Raw genomic sequence first — 11,862 nt, 5'->3', positions numbered from 1 at the left:
CCACAAACCAATTAGTCTGCTCCCAAATAATTGAGATTAAACTCTCCCCATATTTGAGATCAGAACATTCCATTCCAGCATGGTGCAAAGTAAATTTTTAAGGCAATTTAAAAAGAAAGCTCAGAGTACTCATAAAGACTGCAGAATACACACAAATGGTGAGGAGCCTTTTGCTCAGGGTACATGACATGCTGTTAGGCTCGCCATAGTTCTAGAACACCTAACATGGCTTCCATCCAAAGATCTGCCGAAAAAAACTTTTTCCATCTCCTTCTGCTGATTCCTGCTGTTTAAGTATCAGTCCTTGGAGAGGTCTGGTATAATCTGCTCTCTAAATAAAATGGGATGAAACACCATCCATGGGGAATTTAGTATGTGAGGTGCAAAATTCCCTCAAAGTTTGCATTCAGACTATCTTAAGTTCTTTGTAAAACTCCACCAAATCCCTCCCAGGAAAAGCAAGCTCTTCCTCCTCCCCTGAGTTTGAAGCATCATGCCCTCAGCCTCTACGAATCTCCTGAACGGCCTCTAAGGAGCGTCCCCTACAGGTGGGAGCGGACACAGAAGGGCGGGGCTGGAGCTAGAGAACCCAGCTGTAAGTGTCCCAGGTGAATTAACCCACCTGAGCCCAGCAGGGAGCAGCCAAAGGGTGAAGGGACAGAGTGGAAGTCAGATGTGGGAGACAAGGAATAGGAAACTTACCCTGTGTCTCGGCAGTTAGTGGGTCAATTTGGGATGAAATTGTGTGTGTGCAGTTTAGACAGAAGTTTGCTTACATGTGCAGTATGTTGAGGGCTCAGCAATGGTCTCAGTGTCCACTCTCTTCCCAACTTGCTTTCTCCCTAATTCCAGAGGGGAGAGTTAAGCATGATTTCACTTTTATTAATGTTAGAGCAAGAAAGTTTCCAGAGGCCCTGTTCCCACCTCTGCATTTATAGATAACAAGTGGGGCTGAGTTAACCAAGTTACTGAAAATAATAAAGTAAAATCCAAGGACCCCCAGGACAAGGCAGTTTCTGCATTTTACATAGCCTTTCTCACTGTTGGTGCTTTACAAATACTTCCAAAGTTAATGGATAAAAAACAGAGTATATGTCTTGCTAGTTCGTTTTCTTCTTTAAGGTTTCATCACTCGGCTAAGTGAACAGTAATTGGTTTGAAAGTTCCCACGTGGAAGATGAATAACTTACAGCTAAAGAAGATATCCTGACAAAGATCTGGGGGTCAGAGTGGCTAACATGCTGAAAGTCACTCATTTAGCCCATATCCTTAAACACCAACTAAGTAGAATGCTGAGCGAATGCTGCAGATCACAATCTACCTCTGAGGAATCTACCTCTGAGCTGCACAAACAGGGGCCTAGACCACGAGAACGGCTCCCTGCTATGAGTGGATGCCAAGGCTGCAGAAATTGATTTTACAGAATGTTAAAAAGTTACCTGCTTGTAAATAAACCCTTAGAAATGCAGCTTCTCTCAGGCAGAGAACAAGACTGACCTTTGCCAAGCTCAAATGCATGGCCAGCTATGTTGGCCGGGAGCCAGGGACACCAGCCTTCCCTGGACCCCTCACAGCTGGCTGCTTACCCAGCTCTGGTGGTACACTTAGCGTCCCGAGGAGGCAGGTCACAAGGACAGGGGGTCTGGGAGACCCTGAGCCCCAACAGGCAGTCCCCCATGTTCTCAGAACCAGGTACCTCCAGTGGACACAGACTTCCAGGACTCCAGTTCCTGGCAGGAGCCATGCAGTCCTTCTGCGTGCCCGGTGCCCTTCCCCCCACCTCCACCCAGCCCCAAGAACATCTGACCTGGACTCCACAGCCTGGAAACCTTCGGCCACCTGCTGAGGGTCCCCCCACCCACTGCTTGGGTCCACTGACAAGTCCCCTTCCACATGTAGGCCTCATGCCAGCCCTCAGTGTTTCCCCGTGGATTTCAGGACGAAGCCCCAAGCCTTCATTACTGGGGTTCATAGGGCTCCATCTTCCCCTGCATCCTCCCTCCCACTGCCTGGGCTTTGGTCTCCCTGCCCTTCCCTCACTCTCTGTCCCCAGGGCATCTGTACATGCTGTTCCCCCATCCCGACACCATTCCATATCTGAGCTGCTTCTCCTTTAGATTCTGGCTTTACTGCCTGTCTTCTCCAGAGGAGTCTCTCCTAATTGCCCATCCCCCAGCCAGGATGCCACCCCTGTATCAACCACTACCTCCCTGCTCCCCTGTGCTGCCTGCAATAAAGCCATCAGTGCTGTGACTTGTTCAAAGTTGTCCACTCTAACAGGACTCGAGGATCACGGAGGCAGGGATCCCTTCCTGGAATCCAATGCCTCGCTCAGCGCATAGCAGGGTCTTAATCAACAAATGTTAGATGGGTGGATGAACGAACAGATGGATGAATGAAGGGGCAGAGGGAGGGTCTGGTGGCTTCTATGGAGAGTTCCCAAAGTGTCTCAAATATCTTTGCTAAAATGCAAGGACTTAAGGCACATTCTTAGGAGGTATCCAGCTGGAGTCAGAGATGGCCCCTTGTCCCTTGGGGAACCAGCGAGCTCCTAGCCCCCGGGACACCTCAACATCTCCATGGAGGCCACTGTGGTGGTCACTGGTGCTGGGTCCACAGGCGTTCCCTGTGTTCTCCACTGTGGCGCTTCTTCCCCTAGGGCCCTCACGGTCAGTGCAGAGCACCAAAGAGTTGCTGCTGTGTAGTGAATTCTTGTAATTGTGCATTGCATCCATTTTGAATCTAATTTGGACCTTCTCCTACCAGAAGCAGGGTTTATTGCCCTTGACACGGTGTCCAGGGCTCCACCCCCTCCCAGTTCCTCATTGCGGCCAACCCAGATATCTGCCTTGTACACCTGCCTCCTGGTGACCATTTCCCTGTGGGACAGGCAGATACAGCCCACTTGATGGCTTGTGACTCCACACCCCACAGGGACTTCCCAGACATGCCGCCATGCCCACCTCTCAGCCACAGGGACCCCACGGAGCCCATGTCTGTTTGCTCTAAACCCACCAGTGAGAAGTCCCCTTGGGAAACCTGCTTGGGAAGCACCCTGGACCCCAATAAAGGCTTAGGCCTCAGGTCTCTCTCTCTCCCTTCACCCCGCTCCAGGTGATCGTTTGTGATCCGGACAACTCCCCACTTTTTGCTGGCCCCGTGGGGTGTGCTGCCCTGTCCCTGGGATATGTAAGTGACACGGTGCTTGTGTTGCTTCCTGTGTCTTCTTGTGCTGCCTCCTGCATCTCCTCTGACCCACACCCCAACCCAACTCTCCTCCCATCAGGGATCTCTTAGGAAGTGGCTGTCTTGATAGGAATAAACCGGACATGGGTCAGACGAGAGCCACAAGGGTGTCTGTCCATAGAAGCAAGTTTTGTGTGACAGAGACCCCTGGTCACTGGGCAGGGCTAGAATTTATAGTCAGTCTCTCAAAGTGAGAGATACAGCCTGCTACCAATGACAGGGGACTTGGAGAACAGCGGAGCCTCTCCCTCAGCTGAGATGGCGCTGAGGTGTGGTCCCTTCAGGCCCCCAGAGTGTCCTGGCACTGGCTCCAGCAGCCCAGGGTCACCTTCTCAGCAACTCATCATGGGTTGGCTTCCTCCTTGTCTGTTTCACTTCCCCTCCCAAATAAACTAGTCTCCCCAAATCCTGCCTCAGGGTCCCCTCCTGGGGGATCCCAACCAATGAGCAAAGGTCTGTGGCTGCAGGAAAAGCACACTGTGAGTCCCTGGCTTTTGCCAAGTCGCGGTGTCGCCGGAGGGCCTGCCCGGGCTTCGATTCCCGCTCCCTGCCCAGATTTCCGGCCTTGCTAGGAATCCTGAGCCAGGGGGAAGTGAGCCTGCAAGCCCTGTGCCACGAGGCCGGGCACATTTTCATTTTCTTTCTGATGCTTTTTGTGACCCTGCCACCTCACAATGCAATATTTCCACTATGAAACCCCCCAAACTGCCAAATTTCACCCAATTTGGATTAACATTATCGAGGAGCTTGGCATTATGTTGAAAACCCAGACATTCCCACGACCCGTATCCTATTTAAAAAATGCCTATTTAAAGTTCACGATGGGACGATAAAAGAAAAAAGGCTCCCAAAGTCAACAGAGAACATGAGCTAGGCAAAAGGAAAGTCCAGTTTGCTTCTAAAAAAGGCTGAAAATTATAACCATCCATGGCCTTGTGTCTTAAGTCTCAGAATTTTTTTTTCTCTTTTGGTGGTTTGCAAACCAAAGTGGAATTTTATTATGGGTTACTAAGGGAGCTTCCTCGAGTTCCTAGCCCCCAAAGCCTCTGCGCACTCCATGGCATGCCTCCGAGGCTCCTCACGCCATGAGAAAGAGAATGGAGCCAAGATCAAGCCGGCAGTATCTCGGGGCTATAACGTCTTCCCCCCGTCGCTGAGTTTCCACAGTGCTGAGCCAGGGACCCGGCAGAGCTGCCTGACTCCTTTTATGAACAACAGCACCGTGATGAAGGCAGCAGGAGTCAGAGAACTATTCATTGCAGGAAGCCCCAACATCCGGTGAGAAATAAGAAGTACAACAGTACAGGATGCGCCTTGGGTCAGGGGGACGTGGAAAGCCCGCAGCCTTTGTGTCCTTCTCTGGGCCGGAGTGGCTGCAGCTCACCCCTCAGCTCCCCTTGGGGCCCAGCTGGGAGCCGAGATAGAAGCTCCTGTCGCCGCTGGGCTTCTCGCCTCCCGCAGAGGGCCACACGGAGACCGGGATGGCCACCTTCATGGGCCTGCTGCTGCTGCTGCTCCTGAGCCAGCCCGGGGCCGGGACGGGAGCTGACACAGAGGCGGTGGTCTGCGTGGGGACCGCCTGCTACACGGCCCACTCGGGCAAGCTGAGCGCTGCCGAGGCCCAGAACCACTGCAGCCAGAACGGCGGCAACCTGGCCACTGTGAAGAGCGAGGAGGAGGCCCAGGATGTCCAGCGAGTACTGGCCCAGCTCCTGAGGCGGGAGGCAGCCCTGACGGCGAGGATGGGCAAGTTCTGGATTGGGCTCCAGCGAGAGAAGGGCAAGTGCCTGGACCCTAGTCTGCCGCTGAAGGGCTTCAGCTGGGTGGGCGGGGGGGAGGACACGCCTTACTCTAACTGGCACAAGGAGCTCCGGAACTCGTGCATCTCCAAGCGCTGTGTGTCTCTGCTGCTGGACCTGTCCCAGCCGCTCCTTCCCAGCCGCCTCCCCAAGTGGTCTGAGGGCCCCTGTGGGAGCCCAAGCTCCCCCGGAAGTAACATTGAGGGCTTCCTGTGCAAGTTCAGCTTCAAAGGCATGTGCCGGCCTCTGGCCCTGGGGGGCCCAGGTCAGGTGACCTACACCACCCCCTTCCAGACCACCAGTTCCTCCTTGGAGGCTGTGCCCTTTGCCTCTGCGGCCACTGTGGCCTGTGGGGAAGGGGACAAGGACGAGAGTCAGAGTCATTATTTCCTATGCAAGGAGAAGGCCCCCGGTGTGTTCGACTGGGGCAGCTCGGGCCCCCTCTGTGTCAGCCCCAAGTATGGCTGCAACTTCAACAATGGGGGCTGCCACCAGGACTGCTTTGAAGGGGGGGATGGCTCCTTCCTCTGCGGCTGCCGGCCAGGGTTCCGGCTGCTGGATGACCTGGTGACCTGTGCCTCTCGAAACCCTTGCAGCTCCAGCCCATGTCGTGGGGGGGCCACATGCATCCTGGGACCCCATGGGAAAAACTACACGTGCCGCTGCCCCCAAGGGTACCAGCTGGACTCGAGTCAGCTGGACTGTGTGGATGTGGATGAATGCCAGGACTCCCCCTGTGCCCAGGAGTGTGTCAACACCCCTGGAGGCTTCCGCTGCGAATGCTGGGTTGGCTATGAGCCGGGCGGTCCTGGAGAGGGGGCCTGTCGGGATGTGGATGAGTGTGCTCTGGGTCGCTCGCCTTGCGCCCAGGGCTGCACCAACACAGACGGCTCATTTCACTGCTCCTGCGAGGAGGGCTACGTCCTGGCTGGGGAGGACGGGACTCAGTGCCAGGACGTGGACGAGTGTTTGGGCCTGGGGGGCCCCTTCTGTGACAGCTTGTGCTTCAACACACAAGGGTCCTTCCACTGTGGCTGCTTGCCAGGCTGGGTGCTGGCCCCAAATGGGGTCTCCTGCACCATGGGGCCTGTGTCTCTGGGACCACCATCTGGGCCCCCCGATGAGGAGTACAAAGGAGAGAAAGAGGGGAGCACCGTGCCCCCCGCTGCAACAGCCAGTCCCACGAGGGGCCCCGAGGGCACCCCCAAGGCTACATCCACCGCAAGGAGACCTTCGCTGTCATCTGATGCCCCCATCACGTCTGACCCACTCAAGATGCTGGCCCCCAGTGGGTCCCCAGGCGTCTGGAGGGAGCCCAGCATCCATCACGCCACAGCTGCCTCTGGCCCCCAGGAGCCTGCAGGTGGGGACTCCTCCGTGGCCGCACAAAACAACGATGGCACTGACGGGCAAAAGCTGCTTTTATTCTACATCCTAGGCACTGTGGTGGCCATCCTACTCCTGCTGGCCCTGGCTCTGGGGCTACTGGTCTATCGCAAGCGGAGAGCGAAGAGGGAGGAGAAGAAGCAGAAGAAGCCCCAGAATGCGGCAGACAGTTACTCCTGGGTTCCAGAGCGAGCGGAGAGCAGGGCCATGGAGAACCAGTACAGGTAAAGGGGGCCCTGAGTGACCGGGGGAGGGGATGGGCAGGCATGGGGGCACTGACCACAGTACAAAGTGGTGGCAGCAGGAGCAGGCCCAGGTTCCCTGTGGGCAGACACACCCTCGTCCTTGCAGCTGACCCCTCAACCTCCCCCCACGCCAGGCACTCGGGCCCCCTTAGAGCATACTGCCCGTCTGCAGCAGGGCCGCACGTGGGGCTCTCTCCCAAGGTCCAGACGTGCAGGCACAGAGGCGCCGTGGCTTCCAACACTGTCTCTTTTGTTTCCCATAGTCCGACACCCGGGACAGACTGCTGAAAGTGAGGTCGCCCTAGAGACACTAGAGTCACCGGCCACCATCCTCAGAGCTTTGAACTCCCCATTCCAAAGGGGCACCCACATCTTTCTGAAAGACTGGACTGGAATCTTAGCAAACAATTGTAAGTCTTCTCTTTAAAGGCCCCTTGGAACATGCAGGCATTTTCTACGGGTGTGTGATGTTCCTGAAGTGGAAGCTGTGTGTTGGCGTGCCACGGTGGGGATTTTGTGACTCTGTAATGATTGTTACTCCCCCTCCCTTTTCAAATTCCAATGTGACCAATTCCGGATCAGGGTGTGAGGAGGCCGGGGCTAAGGGGCTCCCATGAATATCTTCTCTGCTCACTTCGACCATCTAAGAGGAAAAGGTGAGCTGCTCATGCTGATTAGGATTGAAATGATTTGTTTCTCTTCCTAGGATTAAAACTAAGTCAATTAATTATTCAATTAGATAAGAAGATCTGGTTTTTTGGTCAAAGGGAACATGTTCAGGACTGGAAACATTTCTTTACATTTGCATTCCTCCATTTCGCCAGCACAAGTCTTGCTGAATGTGATACTGTTGACATCCTCCAGAATGGCCAGAAGTGCAATTAGCCTCCTAGGTGGCAAGGAGGCAGGAAGTGCCGCTTTGGTTCTTACATTTCTAATAGCCTTGGGTTTATTTGCAAAGGAAGCTTGAAAAATATGAGAAAAGTTGCTTGAAGTGCGTTACAGGTGTTTGTGAAGTCACATAATCTACGGGGCTAGGGCGAGAGAGGCCAGGGATTTGTTCACAGATAATTGAATTAATTCATCTAAATGTACTGAGGTTACCTCACACTTGACTATGGATGTGATCAACACTAACAAGGAAAGAAATTCAAGGACAACCTGTCTTTGAGCCAGGGCAGGCCTCAGACACCCTGCCGGTGGCCCCGCCTCCACTTCATCCTGCCCGGAATGCCAGTGCAGAAAGTTCCATCAGGCTGTTTTCTAAAGGATGTGTGAATGGGAGATGATGCACTGTGTTTTGAAAGCTGTCGTTTTAAAGCATTTTAGCACAGTTCATAGTTCACAGTTGATGCAGCATCCTGAGATTTTAAATCCTGAAGTGTGGGTGGGGCACACACCAAGTAGGGAGCTAGTCAGACAGGCAGTTTGCTTAAGGAACTTTTGTTCTGTGTCTCTCTTTTCCTTAAAATTGGGGGTAAGGAGGGAAGGAAGAGGGAAAAAGAGGACTAACTAAAATCATTTTTACAGCAAAAATTGCTCAAAGTCATTTAAATTTATACCCTCATTTTAAAAGTTACATTTGCAAAGATTTCTCCTTATGATAATGTGGTTGATAGAAAAGGAGATACTCTCCTTTTCTCTCCCTCTCTCTCTCACACACACACACACACACACACACACACGGCACCATTCTGCCTGGGGCACTGGAACACAGTCCTGGGGGTCACCGATGGTTACAGTCACTAGAAGTTACCTGAGTATCTCTGGGAGGCCTCATGTCTCCTGTGGGCTTTTTTTCGCCACTGTGCGGGAGAACAGACAGAGGAAATGTGTCTCCGTCCAAGGCCCCAAAGCCTCAGAGAAGCGGTGTTTCTGGTTTTGCCTTAGCAATGCATCGGTCTCCGAGGTGACACCCTGGAGAGGTTGAAGAGCCACCAGGTGCAGGCCCTCAGAGTTAATACTCTTGCCAGTTTTGAAATATAGATGCTATGGTTCAGATTGTTTTTAATGGAAAACTCAAGGGGCAGGGGAGGTGAAAGGAAAGATGGAGGTTTTGTGCGGCTCAGTGGGGCATTTGGAACTTCTTTTTAAAGTCATCTCATGGTCTCCAGTTTTCAGTTGGAACTCTGGTGTTTAACACTTAAGGGAGACAAAGGCTGTGTCCATTTGGCAAAACTTCCTTGGCCACGACACTCTAGGTGATGTTTGAAGCTGGGCAGTCTGTGGTGTGGAGAGCAGCCATCTGTCTGGCCATTCAGAGGATTCTAAAGACATGGCTGGATGCACTGCTCACCACCATCAGCACTTAAATAAATGCAAATGCAACATTTTTCCCTCTGGGCCTTGAAAATCCTTGCCCTTATCATTTGGGGTGAAGGAGGCATTTCTGTCCTTGGCTTCCCACAGCCCCAACACAGTCTGTGTATGATTCCTGGGATCCAACTAGCCCTCCTATTTTCAGTGTTCTGATTGCTCTCACAGCCCAGGCCCATCGTCTGGTCTCTGAATGTTTCTGTAGGTGGCAACATGCAGCCCCGTTCTCAACAACAGGGAGGGCATGGAACCCCTCTGTGGAACCCACAAGGAGAGAAATGGGTGATAAAGAATCCAGTTCCTCAAAACCTTCCTTGGCGGGCTGGGTCCCTCTCCTGCTGGATGGTGCTTTCTCTTGCACAGCACTCCCACTGCAAGGGGAGAGCCAGCAACCCAACCAGACGGCTCAGGTGGTGCAGCTGATGGAAACCACTGGGCTCAAACACGTGCTTTATTCTCCTGTTTATTTTTGCTGTTACTTTGAGGAATGGAAATTCTTGTTTGGGGATCTTGGGGCTACAGTAGCGGGTAAACAAATGCCCACCGGCCAAGGGGCCATTAACTAATCGTCCTTATCCTGAGGGGCCCCAGCTTGCTCGGGCGTGGCACAGTGGGGAATCCAGGGGTCACAGCGTGGGGAGAGGTGCACCCTGCCATCTGCTAACTTCTCACTAGACACAGTGTTTCTGTCCAGGTGACCTGTTCAGCAGCAGAACAAGCCAGGGCCATGGGGACGGGGGAAGTTTTCACTTGGAGATGGACACCAAGACAATGAAGATTTGTTGTCCAAATAGGTCAATAATTCTGGGAGACTCTTGGAAAAAACTGAATATATTCAGGACCAACTCTCTCCCTCTCCTCATCCCACATCTCAAAGCAGACAATGTAAAGAGAGAACACCTCACACACGCAGCTCGCCATGCCTATTCATTCCTGAATTTCAGGTGCCATCACTGCCTCTTTCTTTCTTCTTTGTCATTTGAGAAAGGATACAGGAGGACAATTCCCACAGATAATCTGAGGAATGCAGAAAAACCAGGGCAGGACAGTTATCGACAATACATTAGAACTTGGTGAGCATCCTCTGTAGAGGGACTACACCCTTGCTCAACAGCTTGGCTTCCAGGCAAGACCAACCACATCTGGTCTCTGCCTTCAGTGGCCCACACACCTAAGCGTCATCGTCATTGCCATAGCATCATGATGCAACACATCTATGTGTAGCACTACGACGTTATGTTTGGGTAATGTGGGGATGAACTGCATGAGGCTCTGATTAAGGATGTGGGGAAGTGGGCTGCGGTCACTGCCGGCCTTGCAAGGCCACCTGGAGGCCTGTCTGTTAGTCAGTGGCAGAGGAGCAAAGCTTCAGGAAGGGCCAGCCTCATGCCATCTTCCCTGCGATCAGGCAAAAAAGTGGAATTAAAAAGTCAAACCTTTATATGCATGTGTTATGTCCATTTTGCAGGATGAACTGAGTTTAAAATAATTTTTTTTCTCTTGAAATTGCTTTGTCTTTTCCATTCTCATCACGAGCCCTTGTTTGAGTGTCTTATCCCTGAGCAATCTTTCGATGGATGGAGATGATCATTAGGTACTTTTGTTTCTACCTTTATTCCTATAAATATTTCTGTGAAAACTAGGAGAACAGAGATGAGATTTGACAAAAAAAATTGAATTAAAAATAACACAGTCTTTTAAAAACTAACATAGGAAAGCCTTTCCTATTATTTCTCTTCTTAGCTTCTCCATTGTCTAAATCAGGAAAACAGGAAAACACAGCTTTCTAGCAGCTGCAAAATGGTTTAATGCCCCCTACATATTTCCATCACCTTGAACAATAGCTTTAGCTTGGGAATCTGAGATATGATCCCAGAAAACATCTGTCTCTACTTTGGCTGCAGAACCCATGGCTTAAATCTATATGATATGTGCATTTTCTCAACTAAAAATAGAGATGATAATCCGAATTCTCCATATATTCACTAATCAAAGACACTATTTTCATACTAGATTCCTGAGACAAGTACTCACTGAAGGGCTTGTTTAAAAATAAGTCGTGTTTTGGTCTGTTCTTGTGGATAATACCCTTCTATTTTAGGTAGAAGCTCTGGAATCCCTTTATTGTGCTGTTGCTCTTATCTGCAAGGTGGCAAGCAGTTCTTTTCAGCAGATTTTGCCCACTATTCCCCTGGGCTGAAGTTCTTTGCATAGATTTGGCTTAAGCTTGAATTAGATCCCTGCAAAGCCTTGCTCTGTGATGTCAGACATGATTGTAAATGTCAGTAATCACTTCATGAACGCTAAATGAGAATGTAAGTATTTTTAAATGTGTGTATTTCAAATTTGTTTGACTAATTCTGGAATTACAAGACTTCTATGCAGGATTTACCTTCATGCTGTGCATGTTTCCCAGACTGTGAGGAGGGAAGGCTCAGAGATCGAGCTTCTCCTCTGAGTTCTAACAAAATGGTGCTTTGAGGGTCAGCCTTTAGGAAGGTGCAGCTTTGTCATCCTTTGAGCTTTCTGTTATGTGCCTATCCTAATAAACTCTTAAACACATTGATTGTGAACTTGTTTTAATATATTTCACGACCACTCGAAATACCTGGCAGAACTTGCTTTCAAGGTCATTACATTTATCCATCTCCCCTTTCAAAGAGTTGCTAAAAAGAAGGTACCTTGTGGCTGAGTTTCTGCACCTGCACCTGCTGGAGGCGACAGGGGGCGCTGGGCTCTGCCCTCCTTCATTACCTCAGCAAATGTGTACCCTGCCCCTCAGCGTGCTGCCCTTGGGGACATGGAATAGAGAGGGCTGGGCTGCACTGCGCCCAGTGTCCATGGCAGCTGAGTCCACTCATCCATGGCCC

At 51.4% G+C, this 11,862-nt stretch overlaps 1 protein-coding gene across 1 annotated transcript; it reads left to right on the top strand.

Annotated features, from left to right (window-relative positions):
* Positions 1 to 4,581: 4,581 nt before the first annotated feature.
* On the top strand, positions 4,582 to 11,548 carry CD93 (CD93 molecule). The gene is made up of 2 exons (XM_054468009.1): positions 4,582 to 6,655; positions 6,940 to 11,548. The coding sequence occupies exons 1-2, from the start codon at positions 4,728 to 4,730 to the stop codon at positions 6,962 to 6,964; spliced, it is 1,953 nt and encodes a 650-aa protein (XP_054323984.1). The 5' UTR covers positions 4,582 to 4,727; the 3' UTR covers positions 6,965 to 11,548.
* Positions 11,549 to 11,862: the final 314 nt, after the last annotated feature.

This window comes from Pongo pygmaeus, chromosome 21, assembly GCF_028885625.2.
Source record: "Pongo pygmaeus isolate AG05252 chromosome 21, NHGRI_mPonPyg2-v2.0_pri, whole genome shotgun sequence".
NCBI lineage: Eukaryota > Metazoa > Chordata > Mammalia > Primates > Hominidae > Pongo > Pongo pygmaeus.
The sequence above is the reverse complement of the archived record's forward strand: the minus strand, read 5'-3'. Positions and strand labels throughout refer to the sequence as shown.

Excerpts from the sequence above, each read along its gene's own strand:
- CD93 (XM_054468009.1), top strand. The coding sequence starts at position 4,728 with ATGGCCACCTTCATGGGCCTGCTGCTGCTGCTGCTCCTGAGCCAGCCC. Across the intron at positions 6,656-6,939 it reads GCCATGGAGAACCAGTACAG|TCCGACACCCGGGACAGACT; the intron begins GTAAAGGGGGCC and ends TGTTTCCCATAG.